General features: G+C 42.7%; 1 protein-coding gene across 6 annotated transcripts in view; it reads left to right on the forward strand.

The window, feature by feature from the left end:
- ttn.1 (titin, tandem duplicate 1) overlaps window positions 1–24,404 on the forward strand; it is a 172,806-nt gene that overhangs the window by 40,963 nt on the left and 107,439 nt on the right. For 3 of the 6 annotated variants that reach the window (XM_040045356.1, XM_040045351.1, XM_040045352.1), the window contains 46 exons: window positions 19–300; window positions 422–697; window positions 774–1,052; window positions 1,145–1,423; window positions 1,550–1,837; window positions 1,919–2,197; window positions 2,451–2,732; window positions 3,081–3,359; window positions 3,447–3,728; window positions 3,817–4,095; window positions 4,200–4,487; window positions 4,595–4,873; window positions 4,954–5,235; window positions 5,397–5,675; window positions 7,785–8,075; window positions 8,374–8,661; window positions 8,867–8,983; window positions 9,078–9,360; window positions 9,510–9,693; window positions 10,474–10,554; window positions 10,684–10,951; window positions 11,038–11,055; window positions 11,266–11,475; window positions 12,582–12,659; window positions 12,755–12,781; window positions 13,160–13,216; window positions 13,296–13,340; window positions 14,101–14,160; window positions 14,380–14,448; window positions 14,796–14,867; window positions 15,049–15,120; window positions 15,599–15,826; window positions 16,710–16,796; window positions 16,946–17,035; window positions 17,226–17,858; window positions 18,027–18,104; window positions 18,197–18,262; window positions 18,440–19,660; window positions 19,996–20,085; window positions 20,269–20,364; window positions 20,561–20,656; window positions 20,849–20,926; window positions 21,133–21,207; window positions 21,393–21,482; window positions 21,977–22,012; window positions 22,201–24,210. In XM_040045356.1, coding sequence (XP_039901290.1) covers window positions 19–300; window positions 422–697; window positions 774–1,052; window positions 1,145–1,423; window positions 1,550–1,837; window positions 1,919–2,197; window positions 2,451–2,732; window positions 3,081–3,359; window positions 3,447–3,728; window positions 3,817–4,095; window positions 4,200–4,487; window positions 4,595–4,873; window positions 4,954–5,235; window positions 5,397–5,675; window positions 7,785–8,075; window positions 8,374–8,661; window positions 8,867–8,983; window positions 9,078–9,360; window positions 9,510–9,693; window positions 10,474–10,554; window positions 10,684–10,951; window positions 11,038–11,055; window positions 11,266–11,475; window positions 12,582–12,659; window positions 12,755–12,781; window positions 13,160–13,216; window positions 13,296–13,340; window positions 14,101–14,160; window positions 14,380–14,448; window positions 14,796–14,867; window positions 15,049–15,120; window positions 15,599–15,826; window positions 16,710–16,796; window positions 16,946–17,035; window positions 17,226–17,858; window positions 18,027–18,104; window positions 18,197–18,262; window positions 18,440–19,660; window positions 19,996–20,085; window positions 20,269–20,364; window positions 20,561–20,656; window positions 20,849–20,926; window positions 21,133–21,207; window positions 21,393–21,482; window positions 21,977–22,012; window positions 22,201–24,210 — 11,127 coding nt within the window. The remainder of the gene's footprint in view (window positions 1–18; window positions 301–421; window positions 698–773; window positions 1,053–1,144; window positions 1,424–1,549; window positions 1,838–1,918; window positions 2,198–2,450; window positions 2,733–3,080; window positions 3,360–3,446; window positions 3,729–3,816; window positions 4,096–4,199; window positions 4,488–4,594; window positions 4,874–4,953; window positions 5,236–5,396; window positions 5,676–7,784; window positions 8,076–8,373; window positions 8,662–8,866; window positions 8,984–9,077; window positions 9,361–9,509; window positions 9,694–10,473; window positions 10,555–10,683; window positions 10,952–11,037; window positions 11,056–11,265; window positions 11,476–12,581; window positions 12,660–12,754; window positions 12,782–13,159; window positions 13,217–13,295; window positions 13,341–14,100; window positions 14,161–14,379; window positions 14,449–14,795; window positions 14,868–15,048; window positions 15,121–15,598; window positions 15,827–16,709; window positions 16,797–16,945; window positions 17,036–17,225; window positions 17,859–18,026; window positions 18,105–18,196; window positions 18,263–18,439; window positions 19,661–19,995; window positions 20,086–20,268; window positions 20,365–20,560; window positions 20,657–20,848; window positions 20,927–21,132; window positions 21,208–21,392; window positions 21,483–21,976; window positions 22,013–22,200; window positions 24,211–24,404) is intronic. The other 3 variants (XM_040045355.1, XM_040045353.1, XM_040045357.1) reach the window with 3 other exon arrangements.

Consider the following 24,404-nt stretch of genomic DNA (forward strand, 5'->3'; position numbering starts at 1 on the left):
TTCATGTATTTATTTCAGAGCCCCCGTTTTTCACTGAAAAACCTGAAGCGGTGTCATTAGTGAGTGTCGGAGGCAGCAAGGTGTTTGAGTGTAAGGTTGCTGGTACCCCAGAGATCTCCATGAAATGGTTCAAAGATGGAGTTCAGATTCGCCAAAGCCTCAAATACAAGATATCATTTTTTACCTCTGTTGCCGTTTTAGAGGTTTGTGTAGTTAGTCAACAAGACAGCGGGAAATACTTCTGTGAGGCCTCCAACGAAGCGGGCACAGAGACTTGCATTTTTGAGCTTGTAGTGAAAGGTTGGTTTTCTTTTCTCTGTTTATGTGAAAATTAAGATCAAGTTAAATGCTAAGTTCTGTATGTTGTTATCTTTAATTGATCCAAAGGTTTCTTTAGAGCGCTTTGCTTTGTTATTTTCAGAGCCTCCGTCATTTGTTGAAGAGCTATCATCTCTGGAAGTCGTTAAAGGTTCCACGGCAGCGTTTGCTAGCAAAGTTGCAGGAAGTGCTCCGTTCAGTGTCACGTGGTCTAAAGATAAAAAGGCAATTTTATCCAGCCAAAAGTACATTATTGTTGATAGTGAAAATGTGGGCTTAAAAATCCAGGACTGCGACGTGGATGATGTGGGCACCTACCAGTGCGTGGTAGCCAATGAGGTTGGGAGCTGCTCTGGCTCGGTGGTGTTGTCTCTGAAAGGTTGGTTTTATCGATGACTCCACACTCAATGTGTTATATATGCTCTGGTATTACAACAGTGTCTTCTCCCTGTTAGTGCCTCCAAAGTTTATTGAGAAGATAAAGAGTGTCTCCACTGTTGTGGGAGATGCTGCAGTGTTTTGTTGCTCTGTGGAAGGGCCCCTGCCACTCTCTGTGCTATGGAAAAAAGATGAAAACTGGATCCAAGATGATCCGAAGATCAAGCAAATTTTCCAGAACAAAGAGGCCACTCTCAGGGTTCTTGCTTGTGAGGCTATTCACAGGGGGAAATATACCTGCCATGTTGTAAATGAGGCTGGGCAAGATGTGTGTTCAGCAACACTGACTGTGCAAGGTACATTTACTTCAAGCAGTTTATCTAATATTAGGCTGATTTCCAACTACACCAAGAAGTACATTTACTTCTTCTTTTTTTTGGCATCTTAGAACCACCAACGATTGAAGAGAAACCGGAGGTTGTTAAAGTGACTTGTGGAGATCCAGTTAGCTTTGAATGCAGGGTAGCTGGAACTCCTCATATAAGTGTGAAATGGATCAAAGATGGCAACGAGCTCCATTCGAGCAGAAAGCATAATCTCTGCTATGGGGGCAACCTCAGTAGACTTAACATAATGTCCTCTCAGCTGGAAGACGGTGGAGAGTACATGTTTGAAGCCCAAAATGCAGTTGGGACTTGCAGATGTAAAGTGAAGCTGGTTGTTTTGGGTTGGTAGACACCTTTCACTCTTGGTTTACAGCTTTACATGTGTATTTACCACAGTACAAATAGAAGACACGGATATTTGAAGGTTTTCTCTGACATTAATTATCTTCTGCTATCATTTTAAACAGAAGAGTTGATTCCTCCCACATTCATTAAGAAATTAACAAACATTCAAGGAATCATGGGTTCAGTGGTGACCATGGAGTGCAGAGTAACCGGTTCGCTTCCTCTGACTGTTGAATGGAGCAAAGGGAAACAAAAGATTACAGAGAGTTCCAAGTACAAACTTGTACACACTGAAAATAGAGTGTTGCTGGAGTTAAAACTTACTGGGAGTGTTGACACGGGAGAGTACTCCTGCAAAGTTACCAACAAAGCAGGCAGCTGTGTGTGCAGTGGAGTCCTCACAGCTAAAGGTTAGCATTCAAAGTTTATGGGTTTATCAGCTCACGGGCTCTTAGTCACATATCATCATCATTCTTCTCTGTTGGTTTTAGTTCCGCCAAGATTCATAGATGAGCTTGAGTCTCAGGCTGTTATTCCCAAGTCTGACGTGTTCTTCAAAAGTGTCTTTGAAGGGACGTCTCCGTTTATGGTGAAATGGTTCAAGGATGACATCGAACTCATCACTGGGCCATCGTGCAGAGTTAGACTGGAGAAATATTCCTCCTCTGTAGAGCTCTGCTCAGTGGGCACTCTGCAGTCTGGGATTTATTCCTGCCAAGTTAGCAACGAAGCAGGCACGGCGAAAAGTGCGGCACAGTTACTGGTGAAAGGTTGGACTATTCTTTTTTTGTCCACCATCATCGCCGTGCATTTAACTCCATCTTTTTTCTCCATTTTTCACAGCTCTTCCCTGTCTTCATGTGTCTTTTCTTTGCTTTATTGCCTTCCAGAAATATCTGTGTTATTTTCAGAGTCCCCTGCCACAGCAGCCAGTCATGTGTCTGCATCCTCCATCCGTCCCATTACTGCTCAAGTGCTACTTTATGCTGAGGATAGTAACTTGATATTTTTCTTACTTTGCAGAACCACCTCAGTTTGTCCTGAAACTGCCTCCCACTACGTCTGTGAAACAGTACGAGGGACACTGCTTTGAATGCAAGGTCACCAGTGTACAGTCTCTGAGAATATGCTGGTACAAAAATGACCAACAGATAACTGATGGAGGCAACTATAAAACAATGTGTGTTGACTCAACTGCATACCTCCAGATCTCCAATGCAACATTTGACGATAACGGAGTTTACTCTTGTGAGGCTCATAATGATGCTGGCAGTGCAAGCTGCAGCAGCGTTCTCACAGTTCAAGGTCAGCTTTTGAGTAGAGACTTGGCTTGTGGATTTTGCCTCCTCTAAACATATGTTGCATGAGGAAAAGGATAATTCCCTGTGTTGGAAGCTTGGATTCGCTGTTTCTTTCTGCAATCGTGTCTTTTTTCTTCAAAATCAAATTTGTCTTCCAGTATGTTGGGGAACACGATGTAACCTACTCTCCTATCATGAATATTAGGACTTTGTCTCTCATGATGAGCTTTTCTTTTTCTGTTTAACCCTCCACAGTATTTCTATTGGTTGAAACTGTCCGGATGAACTGCTTGCTTCGTGTCACGTCTTCATGAATGCTTCATCTGTTAATATATCTCATTGTATTTTCTAGAGTCCCCATCCTTTGTTAAAACTCCAAGCCCTGTGGAGGGCATAAAAGGCAAAGATGCTAGTCTGCATTGTGAGATGTCTGGCACCCCACCCTTCCAGGTTAACTGGTACAAAGACAACAGGCCACTAAAGGAGGATAGAAAATGCAAGATGGTCAATGTGGGCAGTTTTGCTACACTTCATATTATAAAGCTGGAGCAAGATGACGCCGGGCTTTATGAGTGCAGGGCGTCGAACAATGTAGGAAGTAAATCGTGCCAAACTGCCATTACTCTGAAAGGTTAGTGTAATATTAGTGGTCATTTCCTCAAAGCTTGGCCACGTGCGATCACCTCTCCTCATCTGTGATCTTTCCATCACTGTTCAGAACCACCAGTGTTTGTGGAGAAACTGGTCGATCGGTCAGTGAGACTCGGTCAGCAGCTGACGCTGACAGCTACCGTGCACGGCTCGGAGCCACTGACTGTGTCTTGGGTTCAGGACAAAGATCATATTCTCAGAGAAGATGACAACAGGAGGATCACCTTTGAAAACAATGTGGTTGCTCTCGTAGTGCCCCAGGCTGACTCAACCACAGCTGGTAAATACACCTGCCAGCTGAGGAACGACTGTGGAGCGGTCGAGTCGGTCTCTCAAGTGACGGTTCTAGGTTTGTAGAACTCCAAAGTTAATTGCATTACCATTGCAATTAATTACCAGGATTTCTTTAGCCTAATGCGTTCTTGCATAATCTTTAGAACCTGCTGCTATCGTGGAAAGCCCGGAGCTGTTGAATGTGAAGTCAGGAGAAACTGTATCTCTTGAGGTAACAGTATCTGGCTCACCAGAACTGAAAACTACATGGTTCAAGGGCAACAAAGAGCTCTCTGCTAATGCAAAGTATCATCTGAGCTTCAAAAAGCAGCTTGCCACCCTGAAGATTCTGTCTGCTGACAAAGCAGATGCCGGAGAATACACACTACAGGTTACGAACCACGTTGGAACATCCTCTTGCAAAATTAAGCTCACAGTCTCAGGTTTGTGTTTTTTGTGTTCGCTGCCGATTTGTGAGCTTGTCTTCTTCTTGTCTTCTTCTTTTTATAAGCAATCAGCTCTCCATGTTATTGTTTCTTTACAATAGATAAGTTGATTCCACCAAGTTTCATAAAGAAGCTGAGAGATACCCACCTTGTTGTGGGTAAGCCTGGTGAGATGGAGTGTAAGATTACCGGTTCTGCTCCTTTAACAACTTCCTGGTTCCATAATGGCCAAGAGATAAACAGTGGGCCAAACTATGACATTAGCAGCGTGGATAATGTGCGCACGCTGAGAATTCCAATGATTAAGACGTCAGATTCTGGCAAATACACATGTAAAGCTGTGAACGCTGCAGGAGCCAGTGAGACAAGTGCTTCAATGAATGTGACAGGTCAGTAATCCAGAGACCAGAATATTTTAAACATGGTTTCCTCAGCCAGGATCAGAGGTTTGGTTACAACAAATCTTTTTTATTTGAATCTTTTTATTGGAAACCAGAACCTCCATCTTTTTCTGAAACGCCCGAGGCTCGAGAAACTTTGCCTGGCCAAAGTGTGTCTTTCTTGGCTAAAGTGAAAGGCAGCATTCCCATAAAGGTCAAATGGTTCAGGGGAGCCAAGGAAATGCAGCACGGGAGAGGCTGCGAGATCTCCCTGATGGACGACGTCGCCACGCTGGTGCTTCATAAAGTTGAAAAGTCTCATGCAGGAGAGTACACCTGCCAGATCGTTAATGCTGCAGGAAAGGACAGCTGCTCAGTTTTTCTGTTTGTGAAAGGTTTGTTAGCATTATATATGCCCGTCTTACAATTCATGCACTGATTTTTATTTAACTGACGGTGGACTTACCCCTCTCAGAGCCAGTCCACTTTGTGAAGAGGCTGAGGGACATTTCCATTGAAAAGAACAAGCCTCTGAGGCTCGAGGTCGCATATGCTGGAACCCCAACTGTAAATGTAACCTGGGAAAAGGATGGTAAACTCATCCAAGCCTCTTATCTGCACAATATGATCACCACAGACACCTCTTGCATCCTGGAGGTTCTGAACTCTGAAAGGATGGAGGCAGCTGGTAGATACTATTGTGAGGTAGACAATGGAGCTGGAAGTGACAAATGTGAAGCACAAGTTACAATCCTAGGTAAAATGATTGGTTGTGCATGTAAATGTGGATCCCTCTGTTTTTCTTATGGTGACTTATGACCATACATTCATTAATTTGGCCATGTTTTTAAACACATTTTTCATTTATATGTTTACACATCTGTACTTAAACTAAACCACCCTGATGTCTCACTTTAGAACCACCATACTTTGTTGACAAGCTGGAGCCAGTGGAGGTAACTATGGGTGAGGCAGTGACCTTAGAGTGCAGGATTGCAGGAACTCCTGTGATCTCTGTCGCCTGGTTTAAAGAGGATGGAAAGTTGCGCAAGTCCAACAGTTGCTCAATGGACTTTGCAGATGGCGTTGCCACTTTGCAACTGTTCAAATCTACCAAGTCTGATCACGGTGAATATATCTGCAAGGCCGAGAACCGGGTTGGTTCAGCCTCCACCAGCTGTAGCGTGACTGTGAAAGGTGATGCTCACGTTCACTACTTCATTTTTCTACATTAATGAAGAATGAATGAAGCCTGGTGTGACTGTCAATATTTTAAAGACATTTTTTGAGCTGTTTTGTTGAGTTACAAGGAATCTTAAAAGTCAACAACGAGCTTTAATCCAGGTTCATATTTAGAGGTTTCCCACCTTTCAGACAGTCAAAGGAGCTTGCAAAGAAAAGCGTCTGGACTTCTTTAAGTTGCTTGAAGACGTTTCAGCTCTCATCCGAGAAGCTTCTTCAGTTCTAAGGTCAAATGGTGGAGAGTCCCAGATTTAAACCTAGTGGGAGTTTCCCCCCACAGAGGGACAAAAAGGCCCCTGATGATCCTCTAATCACCTGAGCCGAGGTGTGAAACTGGGTGTGGGTCCCAATCAGCCAGAGTTTCGGGTGAGTTCACTGTGAAACCTGGCCCCACCTTATCATGTGATTTCCTGAGGTCGGATGGCCCAGGATGTGAGTGGGCGTTAAGGCGTCTGGGGAGGGATCTCAAAACTGGATTATAGATGGCAGACAGTTGGTGTCGTAAACCCCGCCTCTGTTCAAAGATGGTCGCTCACAGTGGACATAGATGCTTCTTTCACTCCTCTTTCAAACCATCTGTCCTCTCTGTCCAAAATGTGAACATTGGCATCCTCGAAAGAGTGACCTTTGACCTTTAGATGTAGATGGACTGCTGAGTCTTGTCCTGTGACTCAGCACAGGACAGGACAGGACAAGACTCAGCAGTCAGCAGTCCATCTGCATCTTAAGGATAAAGGACACTCTTAGAGGATTAGAGGATCATCAGGGGGTCCTTTTGTCCCTCTGTGGGGGGAAACTCCCACTAGGTTTATATCTGGGACTCTCCACCATTTGACCTTAGAACTGAAGAAGCTTCTCGGATGAGAGGTGAAACGTCTTCAAGCAACTTAAAGAAGTCCAGACGCTTTTCTTTGCAAGCTCCTTTGACTACGATGACCTGGATGACTGAGAACCTTCACAGACATACACCTTTCAGACAAGTACTGCAAAAGAGCAGCCGAGACCCGCTGTTGTTTAGGAACACAGTATTTAGTCATCGAGGTCTAAAAACTGATCTTAGTTTATCTCCAATATTTCATAACCTCCATCACCTATTATTATTAGATGGCAGCATAACAGGGGAAGCGTGAACCAAACCATTGTTTCTCAGAACCAGCTTGCCTGGCATGATGTTGAGACTGAAGATATACTTGAAACACTCAGAGGACAATTCCCATGTTTATGTAACATGAGTAAGTGAATAATTCATAGATGCCAGTCATGTCAGAAAAGGTGGTGCACGAACCGACACGTTTCCTTTGTCTGATTCCCAGATATCGTTCTAATTACTGATGCTGTTGAACGTAGCTGTTTCCTGTGGTCTGCGGACCAAATGCACCTGCATTTCCCGAGGTTCAGATTGCAGCACAGAGATTGGCCCTTGGCTGTGGCTTCACCTAAACTGTGGGACATTAGACACTCTCAAAACCCACCTGAAAACCCTCTTATTCTCCTTTAAACCAGAATAAGTTCTGATTACTTTTGTGCTATTTCTTACTCAGATCTTCTCGATTTATATTTACTTTCTTAAATTCTGTTGTCTTTCGTCATCTTTTTATGCCATTTGACTTTTCTTTTAGATGTTCAGCACTTTGGTGACCAGCTGTTGTTTTAAAAGTGCTATGGAAATAAATTTGACTTCCTGTGATCTTGTGCTTGCCAGGAATAACCAGGATGATATTTTAGGGTGTGTTTTCAGTGGCTGGCTCTGCATTTTGTAGGTCTTGAAATAAGGATTTACTAAGCTTTGAGAGATGCCTGAAACCAAGAGCGTTCTCAGGCTGAGAACGCTGTAATGGTCAGATAATGGTCTTTTTCATAGACAGGAGATTTTTGGTCAGAATCTCTGATGTTTAGTATTTCTTTGCTTTTGTGTTGTTTGTATGTTGTCTCGTGTGCTGTGCCAGACTGTTTTCCTGAAGCTGTGGTAAAGGCCCAGTGGCCTGAATTCTTAAATTGGAATCTCAAACGTCCAATGCCACTGCATGGCATGATTTTCTTTCTTATTTTCTTCCCCACTAACAGAGCGCAAAGTTCCTCCAAACTTCACCAGGAAGCCTTCGGAGTCCATGGTGGATTCAGTGGGTAAGACCGTAAAGATCGAGGGCCGAGTGTCCGGCTCTCAACCTCTGACCGTCTCCTGGTACAAGGACAACAGTGAGATCCGCGCCTCGGACAAATATGATATCAGCTTCAAAAACAACATGGCCGTGCTGTGTGTCAGAGACTCCACGGGCTCTGACGGTGGTGTTTACACCTGCGAGGCCTCCAATGAAGCTGGCAAAGCTTCTTGTAACGTTTCTCTCACAGTAACAGGTAGGACTCTGTCATTTAGGGTTTGATCCTTTTCATCCATGCAGCTAAAGCTGATGTGACTCTACAGGATGTTCTTATGGCACTAAAGATTAAAACCTGACACTTTCATTGTATTAAAGTAATGTTTGGGTAATATTTTACTATATTTGGGTAAAATTATGACTGTTTTCAGGATGAAATACAGTGACTTGTTTTGCTAGCATCCATCCAGATTTTGGATGAGCTTCAGTTGAACAGTTCACTGTTTGAAAGGTGAGTATTTGTAGTCATCCTGTCGGTTTTTGCACCACTTCTCCAGAGACTGGCCAGGCTCCCAAATTTGATGTTCCTCTGGAACCAGTGACTGTGGGTGAAGGGGAGAAGCTGAGCCTCCAGTGCCACGTCACCGGCTCTACTCCAATAACCATCCAGTGGATGAAGGACAGGAGAGAGCTCGTGTCCAGCGGAAACACCAAAATCTCATTTGTTGGTGGAACGGCCAATCTGGAGATCAGCCAGGTGTCAAAGACGGATGCTGGAGATTATCTGTGCAAGGCCAGCAATGCAAATGGCACTGACTTCTGCAAGTCTAAAGTCACTGTAAAAGGTAATCAATCTGTGGTTCCAGTTTTGTGTAATGAACACATCTTGTCTCTCCACTGCACGGTGGAAAAAGTTTACTGCAGTGACGCTAAACCAACATTACTACAAAACTTTGTTTTTAAAGTAGTTTTATGAGAAATGCAGTGTGTTTATTTCTTTCTGCTGGTTATGTGTTTCACAACATTTAACTCGCTTTCAAATCCTTTCAGATAAAGGTGCCAAGGCCACACCCACTGAGGCTGCTGCCCCGGCTGCAGCCGCCCCGGTCAAAAGGCTCGACAATCTGTTCTTCATCGAGGAACCCCAAAATGTTTCTGTCACAGAGAGTAAGCACGAGGAGCCAAGGCTTTTTTTGCTTTCATTCATTATCTCTAGAGGTTTCCATTTTGAACTAACTTTGTGTATTTCTGATTTTGGCAGAGGGTACTGCAACCTTTATCGCCAAGATTGGAGGTGACCCAATCCCCAGTGTGAAGTGGATGAAGGGCAAATGGAGACAGATCACCCCCGGTGGTCGAATCTCCATTGAGCACAAGGGCCAGGATGCCAAACTGCAGATCAAAGAAGTGACCAAGTCTGATTCTGGTCATTACAGATGTGTTGCCACCAACAAACATGGAGAAATTGAGAGTGGCGCTGATATGGAGGTGACCAAAAAGGAGGACGTGGGAGAAGTGGGAGACTTAAGAACGAGGCTCAAGAAGTAAGGCATTAAGATATGGTGGCAGTGGCATTGTGAAATTCTTTTCTGTGCAATGACTCTTTTATCAAAGCCTAAAGGAAACAGAAGAGCAAACATCTGGGAGATATCTGCTGCAGAGAAAAATCTGATCGCGTATTTTCTATTTTCAGGACTCCTTCCAAGCAGAAGAGTCCCAAGAAAGAAGAAGAGGTCAACATTGTAGAGCTGCTTAGAGGTCACGACCCCAAAGACTATGAGAGGATCCTGCGGGAACATGGAATCCATGACTACCGTGCCATCCTGCAGGCCGTGGAGTTCCTGAAGAAGGAGAAGGAGATGGAGACTGGAAGAGCGGTAAGACAGAAAGTGTCAGCACAGATGACCGGACATCGTCCCACATAGCTGTGCGAGAAAGCAGCAGAATTAATATCACGGTTCAGCTTTACAATCTGTGAGCAGGAAGGATGGAGACAAAAACTTTACCTCTAAATTCCACCAAATAAAGGGCCAAATGGCCCTCAAGTCTCTGGACTGGTAACACACTTCTGGGGTCTCCAACATTTTGGCTTAGCTGTGGAGCAGATAACATTTTACCAACTTTAGTCTGCAAAGACTCACTACCAGCAGCTTCTAAGTGTGAGTATTTGGTCCCATATTTAAACTAAAAACTACTTTGGGGCTTCTCCAAAAGTTGATTGTGTTCATCTGGACGTAGCATTTTGTGGGAGAAACGTTTCGTCACTCGTCCAGGTGACTTCTTCAGTCTCAGCTGACTGCAGCTTTCAATCTTATAAACAGGGGCTTATACTTTGGGGCTTCTTAGTCTGAGTTGAGAGCAGCTGAACATAGTTGATGCAGACAAATAAGGCAGAAAAACAGGCATTTTACATACACTTCTCCTTTCCAGAGAGAAATTTGGACATGGCGAACATGATCTCTCCATATTTTTGCTACCAAGCCAACTTTATCTGTAAAGCGCTTTAAAACAGCAAGTGCTGACCAAAGAGCCGAGAACAGAATAATGCAAAGTTAAACAAATTAATAATAATAAAAAAAAGCACGAATGAATACCATGGAAACATGGAAAACGTTCACTGAAGCGACTCTCACAGACTCGCCTCTGTCCTGCTGCAGGAGGTCGAGCGTGGGGCACGAGTCGAAGAAGAGGACATGGCCCGACTCATCGAGCAGCTAGAGGGACGCGTCAGCATGGAGGTAAAAGCACCATCTGATTATGAGGCCATTAAAAAATAAACACATCGTGTTTCAGTATATAATACTGATAATCAATGATTTGACAATACACAACTTCAGACGTTGATGAAACGGGTTTTTCTTGCTCAGCCCGTCTCTGTGATGGAGGACATCACTGACCAAACCATCACGGAGAACCAGAGCGCCACCTTTGAGTGCCAGATTAAGATCAACTACCCAGAGATCACGCTCACCTGGTACAAAGGCACCCAGAAACTGGACAACAGCGAAAAGTACGACATCAGCAGCGTGGGGGACCGCCATTATCTGAAAATCAAGAACTGCCAGGTCAAAGATCAGGGCAACTACCGCGTGGTGTGCGGTCCTCACATCTCCAACGCCAAACTGACGGTCACGGGTAAGAGTCAGAGTGTTTGATCCCGATGTCTGTCTCTGTGTGTCTGTAACACGTCCTCACGTCCAGCTCTTCCATTTTATTATCAGGAGCTGCTCGTAAGACAGGTAAGAAGGATGAGTCCAAACTAACACGACTCAGACTGACCTCTTTGAACCTGAAGGTTCTCCTCTACCTTTGATTGTGTGTTTGTTTCTGTGTCTTTTATACTGAATCTGATTTTAGTCCAAAGAGGAGTCTTAACACTTAACTGTGACATCAGATCTTCACATTTAAAATGCATATTTCGGAGGCTCACTGTTATTGTCTGGTTCTAGTCGATCAAATTCAGTTCACTAAAAGCATCCGAAGCATCGAGGTCAACGAACGCCACTCTGCCACCTTCGAGTGCGAGTTGTCCTTCGACAACGCTACCGTCACGTGGTACAAAGACTCGTGGGAGCTTAAAGAAAGCCCAAAATATAACTTCAGGACTGAAAGCCGACGGCACTTTATGACAATCCACAACGTAACTGCAGAGGACGAAGGTTTGTTACACGGCCAAGTTACTGTTTCCTCCGGAGACACTTTTCTAATAACTAGACCAAAGTTTAGCTGTTTGAGTAGTATGCATCATCTTATAGATTAACATCTGGTTTTAATGGTGCACAATAAAAGTATTAAAAAATAAAAGTATTCTATTCATGTCATTGAATGCATTTAGCCGGTTTAGCTGAGACTTTTACTAACTCACACGACAAACAGCAGCTGAATATCTTTAAGCTAAAAAGATGTTACTGGGCGCTTGAAGGGGGCGTTTTCTGCTGTTCCAGAGATTCATAGTAAACACAAAGTTCTTACTGTTTCCAGCACCTTTTGGTATTTTATCAGTTTTATTTATACAGCACCAAAACACAACAACAGTGACCTGAAGGCGCTTTATATTGTAAAGTAGACAGAAAAACCCAACAATCATATGAATGCTGTTAGGGAGAGGGGCAGTAAAAACGTAAAAGATCTGAAATTACTTTTAAGCGGACAGAAGATAAACTGATGATAAAGTAAGAAATAATTGAGAATTTTTAGGAGGGGGCTAGATCCCCTGTAAAATGATTTTTGGTACATGAAAAACTAATCGGACCAAAAGAAGACATGTCTGCTAACCTGGCAGCGTTCTGCCTCAGCTGCACAGACTCAATGCAAAGATGTGAAATCCGAGTAAAGGTGCGGTCACGCCAGCATCGTTTAGTGGATCCTCTCTAATGAACCCTGCTGCTCATCGACCCGCCGTCGTGTTACAGCCGAGTCGCTGCCAGAGTTCAGAGCAGCACGTGCGCTTTTATTTAGCTTCTTAAACCTTGAGCTTTACTCAGTAATCAGTTTTTATTTTTATTTTTTGAATGAACCGAACAGGATACCGTCGAATAGCAAAACTAGCCAGCGACCATATTTGTGTACCAGCAGCGGTGTAGCATATATGACTTGTCCTTGATTAGCTCTGTGAAACAAATTTAACTTCACCTGGACATTACTGCAGTGCTGACGTTTAGAGAGGATTAGCTGGGCTCTCTGGTGTGACCGGCCTTTACCGCGATCTCTTCTGTAAGTGTCTGAGGGACAGTTTGGCCTGAACTCCGTGATGTTTCCCCATCAGGCGTGTACTCGGTGATTGCTCGCCTGGAGCCACTGGGAGAAGCTCGAAGCACAGCCGAGCTTTACCTGTCAGGCAAAGGTGTGTACGTTTTTACACATTACTGACATCAGCGTGATGTCAGCAGCGTGATGTCAGCAGCTACAATAACGCTTCTGTACTTTGTCCTTTCACAGAAATTGAGTTAGGGAGGGTTCCTCAGGGTGAGTATCTTAAAAAGTGCAGCAAATAAACGACAGTAAACCTGAACACGTCTTCACCTGCAAACTCAGACGCAGGTTTACGATTTTACAACACTGTCGAGGTCGCACTGGTCATTTCACCGACACCATTTTCACAAGAATCACGGCTCATCTATTTGCGAGGCTCCTTGACGTCTCATTGGTTTGTGCAGTACAGCCGACCACTGCCAACAAGGCTTTCACTGTGACTGTGACTGTGGGGTTTCACTGCATCATCTTACACGTCACTGTGATTTCAGTCATACCGAACAAGTGTTAAGTTTTACTGTCAGAACATAAAAACAACAATAATAATAGTAATAATAATAATAATCAAAGTGTTTGTGGCTGAACCTTCAGATGTCCCCGACACAGCCGTTCATGTGTCAGAGGCAGCGTCTATGCTCGTGTGCAGAGGTGAGTCTGGTTCAAACTGATCAGGATTTCAGTGACTCTGCTCGTTTCTGTCATTTACACGATTGTTTTCTGCCACAAGATTCCTCCGAGTTTGATCACTTTGAGGAGAGAACAGAAGTGAGAGGTACAGCAGTCGCCACTCCCTAAGATCAGCTCTAACCGCCGTAATCGCTACAGTTTGCGTGACGAAATTTTCTGCATTAAACCGTTTTCTTTAACCGTCATCACCCTCAAGTCCATCATCATCATAACCATCATCGTCTTCATCACCTTCTTCCTCCTCCTTTAACCTTCATCCTGAGTAACTGTGTGCTTGTTTTAAGCGTCATCTGTACACGACCCGTTATAATATCCCAAATATAATTCAGCTTCATTATCTGAGCTGTGCAGACGACGGTCACGTCAGTGTCTAAGAATCACTTTTCAAATTAATCCTGATATGACGAGATTTAAAATCCAGCCAGTTTAAAGATGTACAGTTCTTTTATTTTATTGTAGTAAAGAATTACAAGTTTCTGACTATAATTATGATTTTTATCACGTTGTTTTCTGAATTACAAAAATGTCAACATTCCTGTTGTAAAATCTGATTTATTATATTCTCATTATGGTTTTTGTTGCCTCTCAGACTTCGCTGCTCAGATTTAAAATAAAAATGAGGTTTTCAATAAATAAACAGTAAGTCAGATTTTTGTAAAGCTAAACTTAAAATTGGACTATCTCACCTCAAATTCAGAACTTTGATAAATTAACAGTATTTTCAGGATTGTGGAGTTTCATCTGAAATATTTAAAGGTTTCACGACCTGATCGTCGTCTGCTCAAACATAAACTGTTCACTGATCTGACGTCTAACGGTGAATATCTTTCCGTGGTCTGCTGTAGTGTTTCAAAGTCTGACACGTGAAGAAGAGATGCTTTCGGTTCAGTACTCGTCCATCTCAGGTATCAGCTTTAATCACTTTATGAAGTGTAATGACTGTTAATGTGCTGTGGACGTGTTATTGTCTGAACTGCTCATCGGTGCGGCCCACACCCGTCTTCCTGTTTCCCCTGTTATCGTGTTTCGTTGTGTTTTTAGCAGCTTTGGATACTCGACGACCTGCAGCAGCTTTCACGTGTCAGTCGTTCTTTTTCTGAGTTTACATTTTTTTTCCTCACCAGAAGAGAAAAAACCTGTAGAAGAAACTGTTGAGTGGACTGAGGTCGAGGGCAGAGGAGAACTCCCTGAAGGTATAACTGCAAATGTTCTGGCTGTTCATAAAGCTTGGAGCTGAAATATAATGAGGCGCTGCCAATCAGCTGACTGTTATGTTTGTCTGCCCACTTAAATTCCACTTAAATGCTTCAAACACCAACTGCTGCTTACAGAAGCTGTTCTTCTCCTCAGGTGTTACTTCTATGATCCTGCATGTTACCTGTTTTTGTCATGTTTTGGTCTCATCTCTCTGCAGTTATTCTGTTCTTGCCTTCATGCTCTTATTAACCTTCACTGGAGCTTTCCATGCAGTAGATTTGGCAGAGTAGACGGTAGAGCTTGGCTGAAGTAGTTTTAATGTGACCTTTCTTGATCTTTCAAGTTCCTGAGATTCACAGGATGCCAGAGGAGAAACCCTCTGAGCCTGAAGCTCCGCCTCCACCTCTGGTCAAAGGTATCTACAAATGTCTGTTCTTTATATTCTTCTTCGTGTGGTGTTTGTCTTGTTGGTATGTCACATCTTTTCTTTTTTATTTCCATTCTTTATTTTTTTCCTAAATAAATAATAATAAAAAAAAACCTTGATGTTCAGTTTAATGTGGTGAGAAACTGAAATGAATGATGATGTTTTAAAGTACCTGAAGCAAAGAAGCTACAGCCTGAAGCCCCTGCTCCACCTCAGAGAGAGGAACGTCCAGCTCCAGAAGGTAATGTTCATGATGCAGTGAGTCACTAAAAATGTCTTATTTTATGTGCTTGTGGGTCTTTATTGGCTCACGTTCTCAACTGTTTATGTAAATGATGCGAATTACAAATCTTTACCAGAAAGCATCATACTTTTACACAAACTTCAGGAAATCTCATGATATATTATATTGAATATTTACACTATATTTAAAACTTTAGTCAGATATTTGTAACACAAACTCACCAACTTTAGCATGAATATGAAATTCAAACTATTCACGATTATGCTCTCAAGATCTTTCAGATTTAATGACTATTTTTTAGGCTTCTTTTGTCTCTTTAATTGTTGTCTGAAGTATTTTCTTGCTGTTCTTACGATGCGTAAATAGCATTGAGTTCTTGCTGTCAGGTTTTATGTGTCTCCTCTTTGCCCCAAGCTCTTACAAGTCTGTGGTTCCTGTGTTAAATGATGGTAATATTTCTCTGTTAACCTTGAAGAACCAGTAGCCTTCACCCAACCTGAACCTTACCCACCCAAACCAGCAACACCAAAACTGGTTCATTCAGAACCTGAAGTGAAACCCGTGAAACCAGTGGTGCCCAAGCCTGAAGTGGAACCCGTGAAACCAGTGGTGCCCAAGCCTGAAGTGGCTCAAATTAAGCCTGAGCTCCAAGAACCAAAAGCTGTCCCCACTAAGAAAACGCCAGAGGCCTTAAAACCAATAGGTAATGTAATGAACACTTTGTTTTTCTGATGTTCAAATGGAAAGTCATTACATCCCAAGTTCTTCTAGTTTTGTTTCATGTTGCTGTGACCTAAGTGTGCACTTCTTAACATGTTCATATATGTCATGGATGTCCTTTGCTGCTAACCTCTTGATCTTTAAGCATTAACACCGTCTATAGTGTGGACCACACGTGGTGTTTGGAGTGTTTGAATATAGCCTTTAAAAAAGACATTGCTTTGGTGTATAAATAACAAATCTAACAAATTTTGATCATGAAAATAATTCTATGGTAAGTAAAAGAGTAAACCTTCAAACATATAAATGCTGTGCAAAATGCCAGCTGTAGACAAACTAGCAGAAGCCACAATTCAGCCAGTCTCTACAATGATTACTTCAACAAAGACTGATGCTAACAGAACAAAACCGTGGTTCAGGAGGTTGGGAAGCTCATCTGTAACCGGAAAGTTGCCGGTTCGATCCCCCAGCTCTCTCTGTCCTGGTCGTTGTGTCCTTCGGCAAGACACTTCACCTACCGCCTACGGTGTTGGCCAGAGGGGCCAATGGTGCGATATGGCAGCCTCGCTTCTGTCAGTCTGCCCCAGGGCAACTGTGGCTACAACCGTAGCATGCCTCCACCAGTGTGTGAGAGTGAATGAATAGTGGAATTGTGCGCTATATAAATGCAATCCATTATTAAAAGGTAATGAAGGGACATGTTTTTCATGTGTGACACTAACTCTCTTTACAACAAACACGGCTCGGCTGTGTATTTAATGTACTGTGATTGTGTCTTTCTCTAAGCACTCGATAGAGTGTTGACGCCACCGTGGTTACCAGAAGGTTACTGAACATATACACTGTATGCATTTTTTCCTTTAAAGTACCAAAACCACCAAAGTCAGAAGAACCTGTACTTCACCCAAGTGCAGTCCTTGCTTCTCCATCATTGGAACATCTTCCAACTGAAGGTATAGATTGTTAACCAAAGTCGTGTTGCTTCTTTTTCTCTAATATCATCTTTCCTACTTTGACTTCACTCATTAAGAATGTATCTTTGATTCCATATTAATCTTAATTGTTAGCTGTTGGATAAAAAAATACACAATCTTCTCTTAAGTGCAAGAAACACCAAGACCAGAACAACCTGTACCTCAACCATCTGCACCCAAAGTTACTCCACAAAAAGTTGAAGATGTCCCAGTTAAAGGTACTACAAAGAGTTTGTCGATAGGCTGCTGTGTTGTGCCGGTTTCTTTTATACTTGTTAGTATAACTTTTGCTTTTCTGAAATATCTTACATGAATATCTTTCAGCATGCTAAGCACTCGTTAGAGTGTGACTACAAATTTTTGGTATTAGAAAAAAAATATTAAATATTAAATAAATCTTCTTTTAAGTTGCTTTAGAATCAAAGATACACGAACCTCCAAGAAAACCATATTTGCTGGCTGATAAACATCAGCAGGAAGTAACTGAACCAAGGGACCTGGAAGCTCCAGAAAAAATCAAGGCTCCTGAGGTTCCTGAAGCACCAAAGAAGGTTCCTGAAGCGGCAAAGACGGCTACAGAGGAACCAAGGAAGCTTCCTGAAGAACCAAAGAAGGTTCCTGAAGAACCAAAAAAGGTTCCTGAAGCACCAAAGAAGGTTCCTGAAGCAACAAAGAAGGTTCCTGAAGCACCAAAGAAGGCTACAGAGGAACCAAGGAAGCTTCCTGAAGAACCAAAGAAGGTTCCTGAAGAACCAAAAAAGGTTCCTGAAGAACCAAAAAAGGTTCCTGAAGAACCAAAGAAGGTTCCTGAAGCACCTAAAAAGCCTCCCAAGGAACCAAAGAAGCTTCCTGAAGAACCAGTTCCAGAAACACTGAAGAAAGTTCCAGAAGTAGCAAAAACAGCTGTGGTAGAACCACAGAAAGTTCCAACAGCACAGGTTATAGAACGATCAGCAGAGCCAGTGAAAGATCTAGAAGTGTCAGCAGAACCACAACATTTGGAAACACCAATACAACAACCGCAGGCCAAAAAGTCTGAAGGTAGATATGTCTGTCAATACCATTTGGTTGGTCTTATAACCACTTACTAGTAACTCATCTTGACCTATTAACACAATAAGTTGGCCTTGTTGAAATGCAGTAAGCTTTCTTCAAAGATTTTGTTATGATTTGTGTGTTGACTGTTCACTGTTTGTTACTTCATATCAGTCATCCAAACAGTCAAACAAAGGGGGATACCAACAGCTCTAGCTAAACCACAGCTGGAGGCGAGTACACCAGTCAAAGGTATGCTTTGACTTTGAAAGGTTCCCCGTGGATATTCAGCATTTTTATGAATTCCTTAAAACATGACTAGATACGTTTGCTTCTATAATCAGATGAGATCGTTGCTTCTGGAAAAGTAGAAGACGAGCCAAAGGCCATAGAAATCCCTCAGCAGAGAGGTAGAAATTCATAATACTTATAAAATAGTTGTAAAATAAGGGTCGTAGTTGAATATGTACCACACTAAAGTTTGTATTTTTGTGTCTTGGTGGTGTGTATGTGTCGTGTTTTCTTCTTGGCCACCGCTCCATGGTGCATTTCTTCAATCTTGGGTAATATCTTAAAATTTATCCCAGTTCCTCCGAAGACTCATCTGAAGCCAACAGCTGAGGTTGAAGGCAGAAAGGAGTGTCCTGCAGAAAAAGGTGTTGAAGAAAGGATTTCCCTTACAGAAGCTGGCTACAGGAAACAGGAAGTCGACACATATGAAGAAGGAGTCAACGAGTCAACTGCAAGAGAAGAAACCATTTTGAAAACTGAGATAATGGAACAAATTGAAAAGACAAAGGAGGTGGTTTCTGTATCATACAGAGAAGATCGTCAGGTAGAGATTATAGAGCAACCGAAAACAGATTATGAGGCTGAACAACTGGAGTGGACTGGACGTTACAAACCTGAGAAAATAGAGAAAGAAATGTCTCAGTGGTCTGCTTCTCCAACTTTAAAGGGGTCTGCCCATTCTCCTGCAGAACAAGATGTCGCACCTCCACCTGAAATGTCTCATCTTTTGCAGAAAAAGGTTTCTTCTCCTGATGTTGGTGTTACATCAGAAAAAGAGGCTTACAAGAAGAAAGAGCAGGCCGAAGAGGCTGGCCTTCCTACTGCGTATTTACAGACAAGAGTTACTGAATCATTATATCATGAAGAAATTCAAGACTCTGCAATAGAGGAACTTAAGTCTAAAAAGGTCACCACATCAAAGAAGCCGAGAGCTCTTACAGAAGTAATTTGTTTGAAGCAAGATGGGTCTGTTGAAGGTAAAGCAGATGTTCCCCAAACCACTCTTTCTCACCCTGCAGCAGATTCTCCTACAATGGTATCTTCAAGTCAAGACATGGTGAAAACTCCTAAAACTTCCATAAATGTATGTGATGAAGATATTCTACCTCTGGACAAGCCAAGTCTTCTATCAGAAGATGCATCGATTAAACAAAGTAGGGATGGATCACGTTTTGTTACAGATCAGATTCCTTCACCCGAGGAGAGACGCTGTTCGGAGGAAGACATTTCTCCAGCAAAGAAGTCTGTTCTGCCAACCAAACACAGCTCCCCTACACTCTCTGAGGCAGTTTTTGGCCTAATAGAAGATCTGTCCCTTGAAGAAGACACTCCTGTCAAGAAACCTATTCCTTCTGTGCCTGCTCCAGTAAAAACATCTCAAGTTCAGCAAATCTCTCCATCTTTGAGAGTTTCTGAGGAAGCAAACAACTCTGCAACTGAAGCTACACCAACAAGAGCAGATGACAAGAAAGCAAAGAAGCCAACACAGAAGACTGACCGACAGGCTCTTGATACAGGTATCTGAGCCACACAGGCTCACGATCGCCTCTCTTAAACTTTACTTTCACTAATATCTTGTACTCATCGTGGTTAACAAGAAAACCTTAGTCCATATTAAGCTGATCTTTTTAATGACGATTTGAGGCAGTCTTGGTCTGTTAACCTCTTTTACTGCTGGGATTTTGTTTTCATTCATCATCTTCATTCTTCAGCTTTCATCCACATCTTTATCTCTGTCGCTGTTTCAGCCTGTTTATGATGTTTGCAGAAATGTGCCTGAAATATCTGTGTCTAGTCTTGGCTGACTGTGCTGCTGTCTCGGTTGTGACCTTGACATCTTGTATTCCTAAAGTGCCTCCTCCTGAGGAGAAGAAACCATCTCTACCAGCACCAAAGCCTTCACCTACTCCTCCTCGTGAGCAGAAGGGGGCTCCCCCTGCAGGTAGCCTGTTCAGTTTGTTCCTCATCTTTGCTGAATCTTAATGGGCCAAACTTTTTCTAATCTTCACCTTTATTTGTTTGTCCTTTCTGTCTAAGTCATCTTCAGATTTCCATGTTTATTTTTTGTTTTATGTACTTACTGTGAGTCAGTTTGTCGTGACCTTGGCATCTTGTATTCTTAAAGAATCTCCCCGAGAGGAGAAGAAACCATCTGCACCAGCACCAAAGCCTTCACCTCCTGCTCCCCCTGCTCCTGAGCAGAAGGTGGCTCCCCCTGCAGGTAGCCTGTTTAGTTTGCATGTTCCTCATCTTTGCTGACTCTTCATGAGTTGACCTTTTTTGTCTTTGATTTTTTGTATTCTTCCTCTCTAAGTTGTTGGATTTTTTTTTTAATTAATGTGTGTATTATGCGTAAGTTTGCACTGACCAAGCTTATGGCTTCTTGGTCGTGACCTTGGCATCTTGTATTCTTAAAGTATCTCCCCCAGAGGAGAAGAAACCATCTGCACCAGCACCAAAGCCTTCACCTCCTGCTCCCCCTGCTCCTGTACAGAAAGTTGCTCCTCCTGCAGGTAGTTTCTTCGCTCACTTTTGTTATTGTTGTAAATGTTGTCTTTCTATTTGGTTTCATTTGGTGGGTGACAATCGCCTCATGTTTGCTTTAACTTCACTGGCTGACTGTTGTTAGTCCTCTCTGGTGTCTCTACTGACCATATGGCAATCTTGGTCATGATCTTGGCATCTTCTATTATTATTTCCTTCAGAGGAAAAGAAACCATCTTCTCCAGCGCCGAAGCCTTCGGCTCCTGCTGCTCCTGCAGCCAAAGTTGCTCCTCCTGCAGGTACTTCTGTTACACCTCTGTTTGTTATTATAAAAATTCTCCATGTTGTCTTATTCTGTTTCTGTTTGAGTTACTGTTATCTTTGTTGCCCATGTAAAATTTTCTTCCATCTTAACATCTTTATATTGTTCTCTGTCTGTTCCAATTTGTTGCTACTTTCGTGTCTTCTCTCTTGGTCGTAACTGTTGATATTTTGTACTTCTAAGTGTCTCCTCCTGAGGAAAAGAAGGTGCCTCCACCAACAACCAAGCCAACAGCAGAGAGAGTGGTTCCCCCCGCAGGTAGTTTCTACTGCTTATCATTAATCTTACTGACTGTTCTGTTTGTCCTGCCTTTGAGAAATCTGTTGGGTCTTAACAACAGTGAATTCTGTAGTTTTATACGTTTCGTTCATCTGTTTGTCAGTTGGTTGTTGCTTGTTGACCAGATCTTTGCCAGTGATTTAATCATGTTGGCGTTCTTGTAGCTAAAGTTGCATCGTTGGAGAAGGAAGCTCCTGCACCAGCCGTAAAGGCTGAACCAGCTCCTGTATCAAAGGAAATCTCGCCGCCTGAAGGTAACATCTGTTCTTTCATGTATGCTCCTCTCTTATGTTTGTCTTCTACTTTGAAGCATTTTTAATGGCACAGCTTCAATCTTCATACCAAACATATTTACCTTTTATTTTAAAATGTGTTTCCTGTTTACATCTGTTGGTCTGTTTCTATACACAACAGTCCACTTCCACACTTTGATCCAATTCACTTCTTTAATATTAACACAATTTGCTGAATGAAGCCAAATGACCTTATAAAGGATGTTTAAACATCTGGTTGCATCATGTTTGCAGTAATAAAACGTGTTAAACAGCTGATGAACTTCCTGCTTCTTCTTAAAGCTCACTGTCTCTGTTTCTGCAAAGTATTCTGCTGAAAGCTCAAAACAGTAAAACAACCTCAAACACAGCTGCATGCCTCAAACAAATGAACCATCTTTGGCTTTGACTGAGCCTTTTGTCTAACTCTGTTTGCATTGTTTGTACTTATAATGATTTTATATAATTTTTTGCAGACAAGGAACCAGTGTCAGCACCTGGACCAACAAAAGGTATGCAAAACCTTTTTATTTCAAAGAAACAAAGCACAACCTGCTTCAATTTTTGTAGCCTTTTAGGATATTTTAGTTTCATCTACATGTGTAAGTGTGATTCTGTGTTATACTGTAGAAAATATTTTATTATTTTCTGTGTTATTATGGTGATATTATAAAAGGTGCATTTGCTGCCCAAACCACAGTGCCGTCTCTTAAGCAAAAGGGTAAGATTCCTGTTCAGGAGGCAAAAACACCCGAATCACCTAAGCTGAAGAGTAAGTTCACCAGAATACCGAAAGAGAAAGAACCAGAACCAGAGGTCATTAAGCTGAAGAAGGTTCCAGTGAAACCTCCAGAGCCAGAGAAACAAGTCGTAACTCATAAGGCAGAAGTGACGAGGCATCACGATCCAGAGCTAGCAGTTCATGGGCTTCATGACAGAGACGATCGAGAGATAATCACACTTGGTAGAACTGAACGAGTATTCACTGCAGATGAGGAAACTATTGAGTTAAGCCATTTTGAGGAAATGGAAAGCCTTACAGTTGTGCAAAAACCAGAACCTGGCAAATGGACAAGAACCTTAAAACCTCAGAAAGACGAGGCACCGGAGGAGCCGCACGTCGCAAAGAAGAAAATAACTAAATTGCCAAAAGCAGATGAGCAAAAAGAATCAGTGAAACTAAAGCCATTTGAAACATTTGGGAAACAAGATGCTGAATTACAAGCAATCAAACTAAAAAAGGTGCCACCTAAACCAAAAGAGCCTGAAAAGGAAGTCATAACTCATAAAGTTGAAGTGACAAGGCATTATGATGCAGAATTAACAGTCCAGAAACTTCGTGATAGAGAGGATCGAGAGTTAGTAACAGTTGAGAGAAAGGAACGAATTTTCACAGCAGCTGAAGAGACATCTGAACTCAGCTTTGCAGAGGAACCTGAAAAACTGGAGGCAGAAGATGAGAAATCAAGATGGGTAAGAGCCCCAAAAGCACCAAAAGAAGAGGAACCAGAGTCAGATTTAAATAAAAAGAAAATAAAAAAATTACCAAAGAAGGACGAGGACCAGGAAGTAGTTACACTAAAGCCATTTCAAAAACCCCAAAAACAAGAAGCAGCTGAACCTCCGAAGGCTGAGACAGAAGCTGAGGCAAAAACAGATACTGAGCGGAGTCCTTACATGAGAGGTGAGCTGCCACGAAGAGATCAACCTGCCGCTGCTGTAAAACACCAGAAAGATGATGACGATGCTCCACTGATGAATGACAATGCATCTCCACATATCAACGAAGACCAAAAGGAAATCCCACATAAGAAAAAGGTTGATCAAGTACCCAAAGATGTAGAAACTACAGCGGCCGAAAAGCTCCGCAGAAAACCTAAAATTATTTCTACACCTGATAAAGAGAAAGAGCAGGTTGTGTTGAAACCATTCACTAAAATCACCAAGCCTGAAGAAAAGCCAGAAAAAGCATCAGAAGAGAAGAAGAAGCCTTTGGACACAAAGGTACCCAGTCAAGCAACTAAAGAGCCGAAGGAACAACTTAAGAAAACTGAAAAGACTGTAACGCCTAAAAAAGACAACGAAACACCTCAGGAGAAGGAGAAACCAGCTGAGAAGCCCAGTCCTCCAGGTCAGAAAGAAGAGAGACCGAGTCCTCCAAAGCAAACCGATATCCTGAAGAAAAGTCCAGAAATCAAAAAGACTCCTTCACCCAAAGCCAAGATAAGTAAAGATAAGCCTGAAGAGGAAAAGCCCCTCAAACCTATTGAGCAGCTGAAGAAGGTTGAACTAAAAAAGACCCCATCACCCAAGATAGAGAAAATAAAGCCAAGTGAAGTGGAGCAAATTCCCATCGAGAAGAAGCCAAGTGGTGAAAAAGTCAAAAGGATTCCCAAGACTGTTTCGCCAAAAGACTCCACTGAATCCGTGACCCTCAAAAAGGTGCCCAAGAAGCCCTCACCAGAGGGGCCCTCAGAAAGGCCTGATACAGGGCGGATCCCTCTGGTGAAGGAGATCTCTCCTGGAGCTGTGGAGATGAAGCGGGTGACAACCCAGCCAGAGGAGGAGGTATGTGAAGAGGAGGGTGAAAAAATGGTAGCCGACGAAGATGAGGAGGTCTGGGACTGGGAGCTGGTTCCACCGGAAGACTGGGAAGGTGAAGGGGTGGATGGGGCGCTGGAGACTCCAGGCATGCCCGGCGCCAAGAGAGGTGAGGTGAAGGCCGGTAAACTCGTCCAGCTGATGACTCTGGAATCGCCTCATCCCATTTCAGACGATTCATCTAATCTTCATCACATCCAATTTTACATTACATTATATATTTGTTCATCTGTTTGTCTGTCTGCTCATTGTCCATCCATCCTTTGTGATGTTTTTAAGTGGTCATCATCTTAAATCTGTCCT

The sequence above is a fragment of the Simochromis diagramma genome, unplaced genomic scaffold (assembly GCF_900408965.1).
Source record: "Simochromis diagramma unplaced genomic scaffold, fSimDia1.1 OVJJ01000055.1, whole genome shotgun sequence".
NCBI lineage: Eukaryota > Metazoa > Chordata > Actinopteri > Cichliformes > Cichlidae > Simochromis > Simochromis diagramma.